Raw genomic sequence first — 17471 nt, forward strand, 5'->3', positions numbered from 1 at the left:
CATTGTAACAGTACCGCTTCCCATCACAGCGGTACCGTCATGTCATGAGAGCCCATCTAAACGAGGACAAAGTCACCTCTTTTCTGATGGCTCTACGAGTCTTTCTATGTTTCTCCTTTTCCGACAGTAAAAGGGAACATTTACACTTTTCCAGACAAGACGATACTCTCATAAACCATTTAATGACTATTTACTCGAAAATCATTGCTCATCCCTATCATCTGCGCCACCATAGTTAAACTGATACTGTACATCCATGAGCTGATTAGTACAGTAGACGTAGGTCGTAGCAGTTTTCTGACACCGTCTGAATTTAATCTCAGGTTATCTTTAGTCATTAGACGCTGACAACGGCCGTCCTTGAACCTGTCTCACAGTGCGACGTAAGATGGCCGATTTGGAGCCACGACCAAAGATATCGCCATGATTCTCTTACGATGGTCGCCTTTCGTCTGCGACAGCCCAAAATCGCACAGTGTATACGGGCCATTAGAAGAGTCGTCCAGGCATCCATTTCCCCAGCTGCATCGCCCAACTCCTTGAGAATCCAGAGGCGTTCCCAGGCCAGCTGGGATGTTTAATCCCTCCAGTGTGTTCGAGGTTTGCCCTGGAGCTTCCTCCCAGTTAGATATCCCTGGAATACCTCCACAGAGAGGAGTCTGGGAGGAGTCCTGATTGGATGCTTCAACCACCTCAACTGGCTTTTGTCAGGAGCGTAGCTGTTCTAATTTAAACCTCAATGGGACATATGAACTCCTCTGCCTATCTCAAATGGTGGACCCAGACACCATGGGAGGAAAACTAGTTTCCACCATTTGTAGCTGAAATTCTCTCCTTTTAGACACCACCTGAAATCTGTGAACAAAGCTGAGGGTTGGAACATAGATCGAGTGATAGCAGTAACTCCTGCATCCAATTCAGCATCACTGAAATCACTTAATCATTTTCCGTTTTATCATTATGAACATGACCTGAAGCTCTTTAAACCCTCTCAGGTCATTCATTGGGCTCAGATGGTAACAGTAGCATAAGGCCTGAACACCTGTACTGTGAAGTTCTGACATTTCCTCTCGATTGTTGTTCATCTCAAGTAGGGCTGGAAAATGAGACAAAATATTATCAAAATCACAATATGGCCAAGTGCAATATCCAAATTGCAAGAGCTGCATTTTTTTTCCTGATAAAGGTCAAATGTATCAACAACAAACCATAAATGAAGCATTAAGAGGACCACCCAAATCATAACTCCCCGTACAAAGGGACATATAGTCTGAGAATGAAATGCTAAAGTGACCACTCCAGCTGAAATCATGAATCATATCACAATATGATTTTTTATTATTTATTTTGTTATTGTTTTGCATATCCTTGAGCCCTAATCTATTCAGTCATACCAGTATTGTGTGTACAAGCATACAAGACATTATGTGCGTAATTGTGGCATTCACTCTTAAACACTTTAGTGTGTGTGTGTGTGTGTGTGTGTGTGTGTGTGTGTGTGTGTGTGTGTGTGTGTGTGTGTGTGTGTGTGTGTGTGTGTGTGTGTGTGTGTGTGTGTGTGTGTGTGTGTGTGTGTGTAATATGCATACATCTGTGCAGCATCAGATGGCAATGCATTGGGGAGCTTCTTGCCATCTTTCATTGAAATGCTCAGAATAAACAGTTGTTTTAACCTTTATGAATTTTTGAGAGGTTTTTCTCAGCTGGGGGTTCACACCATCTGATTTCATTTGTCTCATAAAAGGCACATTGTATTCAAATGTACAGTACACTGTATATCTACCCACGGTGCTATATGAACCCAAGTTTATAGTTTGAGGATAATATTGATTTTTTTTTTGTTTATTTTCAAATGTAAGCTGCAAGCATTAGTATGTCAACTGGCTAGCCACGGTAGTATCTCCAGAGTGGTACTTTCAGGGCCACGGAGCTCAAAAATGAAGACAGTTAATGACCTGCCCATTCACTGTGTTACTTCTCAACTCTGTGCAGAAGCTGCTCCAGCACCATCAGTTAACACTGACACCCAATGTTACCCAACTACGCTTTACGTTTGTCAAACTCAGTAGTTAATTCTTGCTCTTTTGTCTTGTAATGATACAATTGTGTAGATCTGCTCGGGAGTACAAGGGAAACGCTGCATGACAACATAGATTTGTAAAAAAAAATCTGGATATGTATCCTAAGCCTCATTTTGTAGCATAATGCATGCAGCCATCAGCTTACTTTAGACCCCTTTACAAGATACTCTTTCTGAAACATTAAAAAGGTCAACATTGTTTGTAGCTAGCATTATCTCAATTAGCTAAGAAGCCTTCACAGTCATCATCAGTGTCACAATGACAATGGTAAAAAATGTTTTACACTGAACTATCTAACCATCTGTTCTGTGTGTAGCATCATTATTACAAAAAGCTCTCCATGTAATTTTGGAATAAGCAGTAGAAGATCATCACGTGCTCAGTCCCAAGCCTTCAAAACCAACGCAAGGTTGGATGCAGCACTAGACCTTTTTATAGAACTGTATGTGATTGAAAAGAATTACAAAATACTGTCATCCCTTAGAACAGAGTAGTCAATGCCAGAGAGACTTCTATTCTCATCTCTATATCCAGCCGTCGACAATCTCTGGAAAGTGCAAGGCCCTTGAGTTTTCTTTAATTCAAGGATTTTATGCTGGTTCCAAATACAAACTGGGCCTCTCAGCCTCTGGGAATAGCTCATCAAGGACTGTACTTTACTAAATACAAATTAGCTTCAACGTTGCAGCTAGTATCTTAAAAATAAGTCTAATTATATTTGTTCAAAACAAAAGTCTACATTTTTCTTGAAAGCTCGCTTTGGTCCCAGTATGATGCATTATTAAAAAAAACAAAAGGTGCCGTTTAATAGATTTGTGAGTGTCTCTTTGATTTTAGATAAAAGCAAATCACTAATTTTACAGATATAGCTCATGGATGTATATCTACTATATATATATATCTAGATATACATGTGTATTTGTATATAAAATGTTGGATAATGGGCTCTCTGCCCTTCCCCCGATGCTGTATTTGAATGCTTTGAGAAACACATCAGGAAACTCGATGCCTCATTTGGTCACATTCATCTAAAGAACATGGTGTAAATCACATCATGTTTGACCCGACCATCCACTAAAATATTTGTATCCAAACCTTAGCGCTAATCCGTCTTTTTTTTGTTTGTTTATTTGTGTCTTTAATGCCAACCAGAGGCATTATAAAAGCCAGATTAGAATTAAAGCAAAATCTGTCAACTTTGCCTTTATGATCATCACTCTGCCTGACCCGATGCCGTGACACGTTCATAACCTTTTACAAATGGTCTTAAAATCTGCTTAAAAGAAAAAGGGTTGTGCCTCTTTTAATCTGTTGTGTAAATAAACCAAAACATAGTCAATTAAAAGAACCATTTAGATATTTGTCATAATTATCAAAAATTATCTTCAGTTGCTGAGACTTAATGGTGGTTTTATGTAATACCCGAGACTTCCTCAGTAGGGGGTCTGTGATTTTGATTGAGGACTTCATTAAAGAGATCATTTCACATAATTGAGTGTATTCATAGAAGGTCAGTGTCATTACACTGGAAGTACAAGATGAAGTCGTTGGATAAATTCTATGATCTGGGCTTGTTCTAGCTGGCCTGCTCTGCCCCCACCCCGCCCTGTATCACCCTCTGCCACCCAGCACCCAGTCCCCTAACGTGTTCTTACTCACACCAAAAGTGGAGGTGTAGGAACATCAACAGGCTCCTAGGATGCTTAATTACCCAGATCCACCACTGTTTGATCTCTATTGTAGTGCAAAAAATTAACAGATTTCATGGCTGCCGGTTAACATACCAATTTCCACGAGTCTCTCCGTCTTTCCCGAAATTGGAGGAAAGCTAAGCTGGATGATGACTTGTGTTATGGCTGAGCTTGAGTGACGTTTGGCAGGGGAGGATTATTTTGAACTGCTCAATCCCTGCAGCCAGTTAAAGCCCCTCGAAGGTCAATGATGGTTTCAACTGTCAAACATGTTTAAATATCTGACATTTTCTCTGCCTTCCAGTCCTGGCCACTGCGCCTTTTGACCTGCACAAGAACACTGGCATATGGTGCACTGCCATCAGGATGTGTCCAAAAGACCCCTTTTCATACTGTATGTGTGACCTGCCATAAACCCTTATTAATCTCTAAAATCCTATTTAAAAAAGAATGCACTAAGCAACACCTGTGAAAATCCACCAAAGCCAAAAGCAATTCACTGCCCATGTGAGCATTACTTATACAAATGATCTTTGACAAGGCATGAAGACATTATTCTGGTGTTTCAAGATAAATTCCAGATTTTTATGTAATCAGGTTAAGCTAACAAGTGCATGTTATGTGTGAAATGCTTCATAAAACAGAATTACTAAGTGCTTTACAATAAAAGAATTAATTGTCCAAAATCTAAATTTGTAAAATCTAATTCATAAACACGATGTACTGTGGCCTGTGGGGAAACAAAAAGCAGCTGGGGGCGCGCAGTGTGTTTGTCTTTACATGTGTTTTTGCAACTGGCCGTGTGTTGAGCTCTCTGGGCCACCGTACATTAGTTTCAGTCATACTGCTGCATGCCATTTCCATATGAATGGATATCAGTATTACTGTACGTCAGTTGCATGTGATAGGAAAGCAAAAGGCAGCAGAGGATACAAGACGGAGGCACTGAACAAACCACTGCTCACCTAAGTTCACCCGCTGATGATCGCCCCAGATGCTTTTTACTCTGCACTACGCTCATCTACATATTATTTTGAGTGGTCCGCTCATGCATGTGGGCCGGTGGCACTTCTATTTATGCCTTGAAGGACAATCAGGTGTGAACTCCTGCTAGGTTTACATCATACATGATGACTTGTCCTAAAGTGAGTGACCCTAGCTGCCCCAAACTCAAGAACTATGTGCAGCTCCAAAAAAAGCAGGCTGGCTGGCTGAGTGCAGGGTTTCCAGTCCTGCTATAGATTTCCTGAGTGGATTCTTCTTCTGGTGCAGGATTACCACATGTAAGTACAAAGTGAGAGCCCAGGGCTTCAACAAGATGAAGATGTTATCAGCAGCTCTGTGATCTTTCCCCTGTCTATAGATGCACCTTGAAACAAACTGCACTTTGTTCTACACAACAAACAGATGGTTATTCTAAACTGTATATTGACAGAGGAATAGTCCCAATTTTATATTGTTCTGAAAAATGTTTAGTTGTTGGTAGTTTAGAAGTAGCTTCTTTAAACTAACATAGGAGTTTGATTCAGATGAGCGATTGACATATTCTAATATAATCTATATTTCTCTGACCTCTTGATCTATTTCCATTCATCTCACAGTGCCATTGAAACATCACATTGAAATGCCCATCCACATATTTTTGTGGGCTCATCTTTGCTAAACTGTGCAACTGAACAATCTACAGAATCCGCCTCTGGCTACACAAGACAAGAAATGAATGAGTCTTTACACTACCTTAAAGCCACTTCTATATTTGCTAAACCACGGTGGCAGTCTTCATTCCCACACGTACCACCACATGTATGTTTATTGGCTTTTCAAACGTTGCTTTGTTTAAAGGACAAAATCATAATTCCTGTTTCCATGTAGCCATTTCTGCCAAATTAATGTACAGCAGAGCTTCCAGAAAAATGACACCGCTAAAATAAAACTGTGTGTATGTGTGTGTGTGTAAGGTGCAAGCAGTGAACCTGAAAATATAATTAGCACACTTTGCTCTCAGTTTTTCAGACAGTGACATTGTCTTTACAACACAATTAAAAACAAAATGAGTCATGATTTTGAAGAAAAAAAAAAGATGCACACCCACTCACATCTAAGTATGAATACTCATTTACTCATGAGTGACTCTGTCTTTTCAACAGTCTCTTTATTTCCTCTCATACTTTTCAAGAAAGCAAGATTATAGGAAGAAACAAATAACAGCTGCTTTGCCCTCTGCTCATTATAATTCATTCTCTTCATTTTCTAATATAAAGTGTAAGGCCACTTGAGTAAGGCCACTCTGCATTAATGACACACATTCATAGCAGTCTATTAGCTCAGTATAATCCAACTTGCTGGTGTTAACCTTTCAATTATGTATTTATGAAATTAATAGGATACATAACTTTTGCTGCCTGCATTGAGTAAATATGTATAATAGTAATAATAATAATAAAATATAAGTTGATGTTTTGACACAGGAAATCAAATGCATGATTCGCTTGAGGCCTGACAAATATAGTAACTCCAGCCTCCGACATTTTTAAAACCATTAAGAGGGGTCATAAGAAAATAGGTCTTGTTTTTATAAACATCCAAGTAGTGAGTAGTGGGTCATTCAGCTCAGTAAATATGACCTCACATGAATGAATCATTTTCTACACCCACAGCATCACAGATAGGTCTTTTACTGCCGTCGGGTCAGGATGTGCATGATAAGTTATTGTTGATGTTTTTGAAACTGGGCCGTGAACTTTGAGGTTTCAAAATATCAATAGTGAGTTGGGAGCAGCGTGTCTGTAACAGAATCTGTAAGGTGCAAGGCATGGGAGACACAGGAGCCTGAAATCATTTTGAAATGGCTGTAACCTAATGCACGCACACTGTCTCTCTGCGATGTGTTTACACAGCAGATGTACTTAATAGTAAACAGCTGATCTCATTCTGCTCAGTAAGATCTGAGAAAAGATGATGTGGATACTCTGATTCAATAAAAAGATCAAAACAGAGTCCAGGAGACATGCTACACAAGGAGCTATATGAGGTGCTTTAATCCTCTCACCCTCCCTCTTCACAGCAGTTTGTAATATTACATGTATTGACACATACCAGCTGACCGAATTATAGCTTGTAACCATGCAGAACACATTCCTCTGCACCGTAGTATCATGACAAGCCATCCCAGCACTAATGCAGGTCAGACTGTGACACCGATCTGTTGGATTGCTCCTGCATTGCAAGCGCACACAGCCAGTGTATTTTAGTTATTGCTGTGCCTCCAGCCATGTTGTTGGATGACATGATGTTTGCTGGTGGTCCAGGATCTGGTTACTGGAAGTTTCACAGAGCAAAGTTCAGTCGACTTGACCTGATCCTTAGGGTCAGTGACGGAACATGGAGCTCCTTATGTTTCACTTTCTCATGCCGACACATCACAAAGCTTCCTTCCAGTAGCTGCTTCCAGGCTTGAGCTGTAACAAATCTCTAAAGCAAATATAGCCCCAAGCAACAACAAAAAGGAATTAGGCCCATTAAGGGTAACAGGGACATTTGTAGTACTGATAAATACTGGTGATTTCAGGTTAAAGTAATTGACGGTCTGAGCCATGAATCTTTTGTGACAGGCTTCTATAAAAGGGAAATAATTGTTTAATATTTGTTTGTCACTTTATTTTTTTTATTTTTTTATTGAGCTGAAACTATTTTGTGGACTGCTAGATTAATTAAGATTTTAATTATACATCAGCATTAATGACAAACTCATACAATGCGCTACAGAACTAACATACTAACAAGGTTTACTGTGAGATATATGAAAGACATGGTTTAAATATTAAAGGAGAACTATGCAAGTCTGGTCGCTTTGCCACTGTTTTGCTAACTCTCCTCCTGGCTATGTGCATTTGTTTACAACGAAGCTGGCGAGAAAGCAATCAATAGAGCGCTACATACGTTATATATCATACTGTATAGGATGTTACGACGTGTATATTTGTGTAGTCTTATCTGTCATAACAAAGATATGAGACCAAAAGCTGTTAATTGAGGTTAAAATGCAGCATAGTTAAGCTAGAAATCCTGCAGAGTTCCTCTTTAAAGGTCCACTGTGGAGTCTGTGACCACTAGTGGTGCTAAGGAGCAATGTTTGATCGTGGCTTGTAAATAAAAATGGATGTGGCATCATCCATAGATATGTGAAGAGCTCAGAATGAGTAGCTCCACTGACGCCATCTTGGCGGTGTCTGACTCCTCCTACTACCCAGGAGGTTGCTGCTTGGTTTTGATGAGTGGGTCTCTGTTTTGCACAAGACGTGTTTCTGTCAGTGGTTTCAGACCAGTCAACTCAAGAAACATAATCTATGTTTGTGACAACATCACAGGATCCCTTGTGTATGCTGTCTTGGTGATATGTGGCTCGCAATGAAAAAGAGCCATTATCTGACTAGTAGTTTTGGTACAGTATTTCATGATGCATCTTATTTATGAACTGTGTGTTTTTTACTAGCCAAACATAATATATGTCTCATTTTTTATTTGAAAACTGGAACAAAAAAGTGATGGAGAGATAAATAAGAATATCTCTGTGAAGCATAACTTCTACTATGATCCATTCACTCATTCACAGATTTTGACCTTCACTGTGTTCTCTTTTAAACACACAGCTGCAATGCACTCCTGCTTCAACAGACATTTTCTTTTTGGTAAATGGCAGAAAGATTTTTACAGAGAATTCATAAAACATACCTCAGTCTTATTTCTTATTCTTCCCTATTCATCCATTTTCTAGAATAAAACTGAGCACTGCCAGAAAGCACTACAGCTGAAGGGTTTCTATGTATAGCACTAAGCCGCCGATTCTCTACAAAGTGAATTGATTTAACATGAAATAAAGAGCAGGTCAGGACTTTGATTAATGTTCAGTTTTTGGTCTCACTTAAAGACTTTTCCTGTCATCCACATTCTTTTCTGTTAGCCGCTGATTGGCCGGCTCGTTCGGTCAGTGGTAACCCTCAGTAGATCACAAGTGTTTGTCACATAACTGCTTATAAATAATAGGCCCTGCCACCCTGCTCTCAGCTGGCCCCCTCCGAGACGAGCAGCGCGGCTGGTAAATAACTGGCCCGATCGATACCTGTCATTACAGTTCAGCGAGCCCCGGCAATCTAAAACGTCTGAGCTGTTTGTTTATTTTCTTGCTCTCTGCCTCTCCTCGACGGCCTGCAGCGAGGAGATGCAGATGTGTCCTGCAGCACCGAGATTATTCCGCTCATTATAAATGTTGTATGTTTATGATGCAGCGCGGCAGCTGGATGATCCCCCCTGCACTCACCTCCGCGTCACATAAAAACAGTAAATTCTTTTATATAATGCCCTGTATTTCAGCAGCAGTGTCACATGTGTTGATTTAGAAGGATTTTTGTGAATATGCAAAAAAGCGCATGAGTTATGTAAACGTCATTCATTTACTTTGGTTAATGGAAAAAAAGCGCAGATCAGCTGAGTGACACGGTGTTAGTGTATTGATCCAAGCCTTTTGCACACTAAGTACAATTTACAGGAAGGAACAGAGTTGTCTTGGTTAAACCAGACAGCAGGCAGCCAAAACCACCTGCATAAACAGTGGCCCCTGCTGGCTCCTCTAGGACATGGTCTCCTGTCAGTGTCAACACCTCTCAGCGCATAAACAAGTTTTCTCTGTTTGTGGAGTGGTTCTGAAGCTGGATTCCTCTCTGCCCTCTCGACATCCCCTTCTGTCCACACAAGAACTCTCATCCGCCCCTGGCTCAGAGTCCATGAAACGTGTGCACTTTCTAAACATTTTCTCTCATCAGGGAGGCAGACCCTGAGTGCACCAGGCTTCGGCGTATTCTCGGCTCCAGCAATTTAGCGGTGGTGTTTGGTCAGCAGAGATCCTTCAGGCTGTCATTCACATAAACCATGGAGGCGTTTGGGTGGAAAGGGGAGGGATATGCGATGGGTCACTTAGGAGGTGAAATTACACAGGAGATCCACAATTAAAAAAGGGAAGCTTGTGTTGCCAATACATCGATTTGAAGACATAACCTGTATGGAGCTTCATTATGTCCACCACATGTGTTTAAATGTGGATGTGAGCTACCACATGAGGACAGAGCAGCAAAATACTTTGAGCTCTCACCCAAACCAGGGAAACCTGCATCCTGTGTATTATAGTGTTTGCTTCACTCCCAGGACTGTAATGGTACACAAGGAGACGCCAAATAAGTTTTATCTCTGTCCCAACAATTTGTGCAGTCATTTGTTATTGTTGTTTTGCGTTTTTTTTTTTTTTTTTTTTTATGTTTTTTTTTTTCAGATCGCTTGTGGCACCCCTCTCTACACTCTCAGATTTTTCAAATATCTGTTTGCAGGGGGATGTGTCAGTTCCGAACAGATGACCTAGTTTTTACACACGCACAATCTTACAAACATTGAAAGGCCCCTCTACATACATTACATGTCTGCGAATGCTCGACTGAAATTCATCCCTTTATATGAATTCAGTTTACTGCAAGAGATTTGAGTGGCTGTGGAAAATGTCAATTATGGAATTGGTTAATTTTTAATTATCGTCGGCTGCTCTGTACACAGCTGCTCTACAGTTGACTGTTATTTTTTCCCCCAGCATTTAATTGGAGCTGAAACAGCATGACCTATTTTGTTTGGAGAGAATGTATACTTTATCTGTGCCTCCTCAGAAGGTGGCCTTGAGCTTAATTTGCAGTGCTTGTGATGGTTCTTCTCAAAGTCTAATGCATTACAGATTACTCATAACCTGTTTAACATCGCGAGCAGAAAATTCATCAACTGGATTACATAAAACCACAAACATGTGATCCCTCTCACAGACTTAACGCAGTCTTAAATTAAACATGCAGCAGCCAGAAAAATGACAAAGCAACTTTTTTTCTCCTCAAATATTATTTTTGTTCAGACGAACCACTTTGGTTTGAAGAGCACACGCTGCTTCCTGAAGCCGCTTCACAGTGGCATCTTAACTTCACCTGTATCATCGAAACAGAGGCGTCCTTTGTGTTAGCCTGAATGTAGCTCTTAATTCTGTCTGGTCAGTCTTATGAATGAATCACAGTAATCAGGCGCTCTCAGTGGTTTCTATTGAAGGGCTCTGCTGTGTCACCATCACACAAACAGTCTCTTTCAAAGCCACTTGAGAAATTAGGTCTCTGCACTTTGGAATCAAATGATGTCATCCACTTTAAGTCGATGGCTCTTAATACACACTTTTCAAAGTGTTTAACCCATATGGTTGATTCTAGACACACGACATACTGAAGCCCCCTCTCCTCCAAACACCCACTGGCACACGCACCCACACACACACGTGCACACAGGCGCAAACACACGCTCACTCAGTGAAAGGATAGTGTGACTGATCCAGCAATCCTCTCATTGTTTTACTAAAACGGAGTCGCCTAAGCTGCTATAATCACTCGTTTAGTGTTGTGGCAACAAATGCTTTTTTTTTTTTTTTTTTTAGATTTTCCAATCCAATAAAAAAATTCCAATCCCTCATGCACCCTAACTAATGCAATGGTCCATTTGCTCTTGTTGCGGTTATTATTGGAATTATTTTTAATAAGCCATTTCCTTTTCACAGGCTCTGTGTCCATTTCAAATTATTCCATTGTGATTTGAGAAGACAAAAAAAAAAACAGGATGTCAGATTGTGAGCTGACTAAAGCTTCTCTTTTAAAAGCCTGAGTTAAAGCTGCAGCTCTATTGACACTAAAGAGCATTTTGCATTGTAAAGTCCATCATCAGTTAATCTGTGGATAAATATGTCTATGCGTGCTTATGTCTTTCTTCAGTTTGCGCTGAGCGTGCAGGAAATGGTAAGCTATCGTAAAAAACGAGACAATTGCTTTTGGGGTAAGGTGCAGTTTGGCATTTAGACGAAGTCAAAGAGAAGCTGAGTGATAGATAGATGACTGCAGGTTTAGAGGAACAGATTAGCATTGTTTAGCATGTTGTCTTTCACTGGGCTCCCCCCACCGTGCTTTTACTTTCCCCCTCCTGGCTTATCACTTTCAGCTCAGTGGTTTGTGTTGTTTATGCAGTGGTTCCCAATCACATTGTGTTTGCACGTTGCTTTTGAACTTTGAAAAGAGAAGTGGCCCAAAAATGAGGATAAAGTTCACGATTCTTCAAAAGTTAGATTGAAATTTGACTTCTCGTTATTATTTTTTTTCAAGGAAATCTAAACTCTAATGACCCTGCAGGTAATCGACATGAGCTGCATCTCTTATTTAAGGGGCACATACAGCTACGCACAGCCCACAATTTAATTTTATTTATTTATTTAAAAAGGACAATGTACATTAATAACATCAGTTCTTTTCTCTTTTTAAGGAAGAGAAAATAGGAAGCCCAACGTAAATGTACCGGGATTAGCAAGTAGCTAATTTTCACCCACAGTCAACAATATTAGCTCTGTCCCTTTTATTCCTTTCAGATATCTGTCCCTTTACAGTATATCATTCAGCATTTTTCAATGGAGGCTTCATTGTGTTGTAAGGTCTGTGCTCCATTCAGAAAGCAGAAGCTGCTCTGTGACTCATCATTTTAACTGAAAGTTTCAGAGACCCCGTATGAAACTGGAACTTCCCAGTTCTCTTCCAAAAATAAGAAAATTTCTTTCAAAACCCCATCCACGTTTTTAGCTTCACCGGCAACTGAACAGTCTTTCTCAGCAGTAGGTTGTGTAGCCTTGCTCGTGCATTTATATAAGTTTGGCTTTTTTTTTCTTTTTTGAATCTGTCATTGTTTATTCAAAAAGACTGAAAAATGTAGATGTTTTTTTAACAGCAGAGAAACTAGAAAATAGAAAGCGAAAAATGATCAGCCAGCGGTGGAGCTGGTTAACTGGTTAACTTCTGTGTGGCCTATGTGAAACGTACGTGATATAAAACCTACTTTACACACTGATATTACACAAATCACACCACAGCACCAACATCCTCAGTTGGAAACAAACAAGTTGACGCCCACAGGTGAAGACTGATGTAGGTGGCACATTACTGAGGAAAAATAAACTCAAACTGATTCTTTTTGCTCATTACACTTTTAAATAAACGAGTCAGACGAAACATCACAAATAATAGAAAACCAGTTGTCAGTTTATTAGGTACACACAAGCTAAAGCTAATGCAGTCCAGACACTGACTTCAGTCCCTCATGAAGGTTGTAATATGCTGTCGACCTGCACTGCATCTAATGTGTCGTTTGACTCGTTTGTGTAATTTTTACATTATACTGTACATGCTTTTTGCACACCGGTCATGTGTACAGTCAATTTTCAGCTCTCAGTGTTTATGTCTCTCTGGATCCAGACACAATATCCTTCTCCTGCTGGCTGACCTGTGTCGTGCATCTCTGTGATTTCTCCTGCTGAGCTGCGAGTTCCCTTTGTTCTGTACATAGTAGGTGATGATATGCAAAATAGTTCCAGCTTCCTGTTCACTCGCGCTCCTTTGTTCCACCTCCACTCACAGAGGTGCGGATCAGATGCCCTGAGAACAGCCGCGTCTCTCCTGTTCACTCTCTATCACGGCGGTGGAAGTAGGAAAGACAGAGCCTGAGGTTTGGTTCTTAGCGGGACACGGTGCTGTCAGGGCATCAGGTGAGAGCGTGTACCCAGCCCCCCCCCCCCCCACCCTCCACTCCTCACTTAATCAGTTCTGACACAATGCCAATCTCACAGTGGGTGGCACAAACAGTTTTATTCATAGATGTGGCATTGGGGTAGTGATCAGTCCACTCACCCCTCGCTGTCACTGTGTGTGTCGGCTAACATGCACCACTGGTCACTTACAGATGTTATTGTTTGTTTTTGATTTCAAGCGGTCTGGCATTTAACAACACCCTGACAACCATTAGTCCAGCTGATGGTATTTGACGGTCCATTGGGATCCTTCGGTGCTATCACAACTGATAGGTTTTTTTTTTTTCCGCCGTTAAAGAGCAGAGATCTGATGACCTGAAAGTACAAGCTTCAACATACTGGAGAAAAAGGTGGAAAATGGGTGCAACTGTTAACCCAGTCACCACTGAATTTAAGCACTAACTTCAATGAAACTGTGGCTGAGTGTCCTGAGGGCGTAGGCAAGCAATTTACTGAATTGAGCCAGACATAACTGAAAAATCACGTCTGCAGCACGTATAGCTGCTGTATGGTTTCTATTGTTGCCTCTGAAAAGCTGAACAGGAACTGCGAAGCAATCATAAAGCATGCAGGGAAGCAATTTCTTTCTCTTATTCAAGTGAAAAATTATTCCGTGCTGTCACAAAAGACTCCCTAACAAGGTGCTTTAAACTCTCTGGCAGTGCATTGCTGCGGGGTGTCAAAGAGTGGATAAGGTATAAATGAAGCTTAAACTCAAAAGTCTGTTTCTGGTAATAGCAGCATTTCGTTCCCTCTCCAATGTGCTTTTGATGTGGAGCTAAGATTAACAGTGTTAAATCGTCCTCTTCACTGTCTCAAACCAACAACACAGGCATAATGAGCAGAATGTTGACAACAAGAGTGTTTCTTTGAGGTGTACGAACATTGCGCAGACTTATTATCTTTTCCTTTGTGCAGGTTGTTGTATTAGAATCCAACTCTCTGCACATACACACCATTGACCACTGTGTGGTTATTTTTTTAAAGAAGTCATATCATTTATGGTGGCAATAGAGGAGTAGCCGAACACAGAGGAATGTTCCTTTCATCTCCTCCTAATCCTCCGTGATGCGATCCTGGCCGTCTACGCTCGAGTGGCTGTGTGGAGGCGCGGGGTGCCAGGGAATCCAGGGAATCCGGCATGGCAGGAAGATTTGCACCTTGGACATGTCGATCCCTCAGAGTTAATGAGGCCTATTGTTTGGGCTTCCATTATCAGCCTGCTGCATCCTGAGCCAGGCCGAGCAGAAGTCATGCATCATAAAGTTTAGGCTTTCCTTGATACATTGTGGACAGTAAGCAGAGCTCAGCGTTTCTCGCAGTCTCTGGATATAAACTCAGCAGACCACTGAATGTTCTCACACCAGATATGCTGCGCATTTGCATTACCAACTTTAATGTGTAGTTAAAATGACACCTGCTTTAGAGACCTTCACTGACACATGCAGTGAGCCCGCTTGATAAAACCTAAGTCATTAATAATACCAGAAGATCTGTAATCACTCTCATTCTGAATACAAAAACATTTTTCACTCAATCTCCTATTGACAGATCTGATTCCTTTATGTGACACAGTAAACCTCAGATAGATCAGTACAAAACCAGACAGGCCGCTAACATTCACCAAACTCCCAGACGTCACAATTAGGAGCAGCTCAAAGGTCGGCTCAGATCTTGGCCCATGTTGCAATATTGAAAATCAAATCTACTGTAAAGATCCAGCCGCCCCAAGATCGAGGGAAGGTCATCGAGTGTCACTGAAATTTTTTTTTTATTTTTTTTTTGAAAAAGCACGGCCGCACGACACCAAAAGAGTCAAGTTCAGGCCTCCGGGGTGTCTGCAAAGGACACACACACCTGTGACGGGATTGAGCCGTGAGCCGGGGCTCAGGGAGGAGGGGATGGGGGGTGGAGGGCTGGGGGAGTTGGGGGGGGGTGTATTCTCTGCGAATGATTGGCAGAAAATGTCAGGCACAACACGTCAGCCCCATACAGACGCACAGCAGGCAGATGTCAGAGACGGCATGATAAGAGGGAGGGCAGGCTCACAAGGAAAGGAAGGAAGTGACATCTTCAGAGAGTTATGTCATCCCTCTGAAATATCCTACACAGTAGGCCTCGACATGCCCCACACCTGAAGCCTTTCATGTCTTAAATAACTATCTCCTGACCTATCGCCAAAATGTGCAAGTCTTCAGAAAGTAGCTTTCTTCTTATGTTTGCCTCCTCTTTTCTTCCTGTTATCATTATTTTCCAAACACAAGGATTAGTCAGGGTCACAGTTTTGTCCACATGCTTGAATTGCACAGAAGGATATGCACAACCTTCTGGGCTGCACACCACTGGGGCCTGAGCCAGGGTCAGATATCTCAGAGGAGAAAGGCAGACTGAAGACCGTCCACTGCATGTTAATTACAGTAAATGTGTTTTGTTTGACCTTGAGACAGTGCTTCATCCTGATTTATTGAAGTCAGGTTTTCTGAATATTTAAGCCAAATCTGTGGAAGCAATACGTACTTGTACTTTTCTTTTCGTTTGAAGCAGTAGTTGTATCGCACCCAGCGCACGTGAATTTAATTAAGACAGTGGAAATGAATGCACGAAACGTTCTTTATTGTCTTGGACAGCTTTTTGAACGACAAATATGTCTCTTTTCTCTTAGGGCAATGCTCCCGTGGCCCACCCTGAAGATGAGCTGGAGCGTCTCACCAAGAAGATGCTGTTTGACATGGACAACCCTCCATCTGAGGAATATTTCGGTAAGGAAGAAGCTTCATCTCACTTACATGTGATTGGCTACAGCAAGAACATGTTACAGTCAAACAACCGGTGTAAATGATTAAATTAATGATTGTTTCATTTATTTTCATATGGCGTTGAAACATGGTGACATGGTGCTGCTCTGTGTTTCTGTTCTCTCATTAAGGCAAATCCATCACAAGTGTTGCCATGGCAATAATGTAAGCTCAGCTCACATTTAGCTGCTTTGGTTTCAGGGTCCTGGTGTTGTGCCACACCAGCCAGGTCCCCGGTGCACAGTTGCACAAAATACAATCTTCTTTTAGATAAGTTGATGATACACAGTTGTTAATGTTCTGGGATTGAGTTATGTAGAAAATAAAGCTGAGTTTTGTATTTCACGATTCCCATGAAAGTTCAGGTTTACGGCAGTCTGTGTCTCGGTCAGAACTGGTCCCGCAGGCCCTGAGATGACTGGTGCCATGACTTTAGTGTGAAGACAAAAATGTTTCCATTTCTGTTCAGCAAAAAAAACTAACAACAAACAAAATGTAGTTTTTAAAAGCTGAAGCCCACAAGTGTTGATATACTATATACTTTCAGCATGTTGACATTTCTGCTGACACAGCTAGCACAGACCTAAGGGTGTAAAAGGATGTTAGATAACAAGAGATACTGTATGTTCATTGTTTTCATATTTACATAGCCAAAATGCATTGCTAACCCTCATTTATTGATTTATTTCAAGTAGATATTTGTAAGATCTGCTATTGCTACAACAGCATCAGCATTAACTGCTCTTTTACTAACTAGTCTAAAAGAAAGGTTTTAAGTTCAAATGTCATTTTCCTTATTCCCCAAGAGGTTAAAAGTGACAGCAGTGTTAAAGGGACTACAATGAGTTTCGGAAAGTGTTTTCACACTACATTTCACAAGAATGTTTTCATTCATCAAGAATGAAAGTCGGAGGTTCGAAGACGATCAGATACAGATACCGTTGTAGTTCCGACCATAAACGATCTGGCGGCGTTATTCCCATGACCCCCCGGGCAGCGTCCAGAAAACCGAAACTAGGAAATGCTGGGCGAGCCGACCACTAAATAATAATATCAAAATAACTATAAAGACAAAATGATATATTTATTGAAAATGGACCCATTAACAAGTGTGGGTGACATAGATTCATCCACATTAATATGAGACTCTTTTATAACCGAGGCAGGTTAGCACTTTCATACAGCTGTCCTGGTTTTAGTGAAAGATTGCAAACAG

The 17471-nt window shown here is 41.0% G+C and overlaps 1 protein-coding gene across 2 annotated transcripts in view; it reads left to right on the plus strand.

Annotated features, from left to right (window-relative positions):
* The window catches only part of lpp (LIM domain containing preferred translocation partner in lipoma), a 140097-nt gene that overhangs the window by 86500 nt on the left and 36126 nt on the right, over positions 1–17471 (plus strand). For both annotated transcript variants that reach the window (XM_083969893.1, XM_083969894.1), the window contains exon 8: positions 16123–16219. In XM_083969893.1, coding sequence (XP_083826019.1) covers positions 16123–16219 — 97 coding nt within the window. The remainder of the gene's footprint in view (positions 1–16122; positions 16220–17471) is intronic.

Source organism: Trachurus trachurus (genome assembly GCF_905171665.1).
Source record: "Trachurus trachurus genome assembly, chromosome: 4".
NCBI lineage: Eukaryota > Metazoa > Chordata > Actinopteri > Carangiformes > Carangidae > Trachurus > Trachurus trachurus.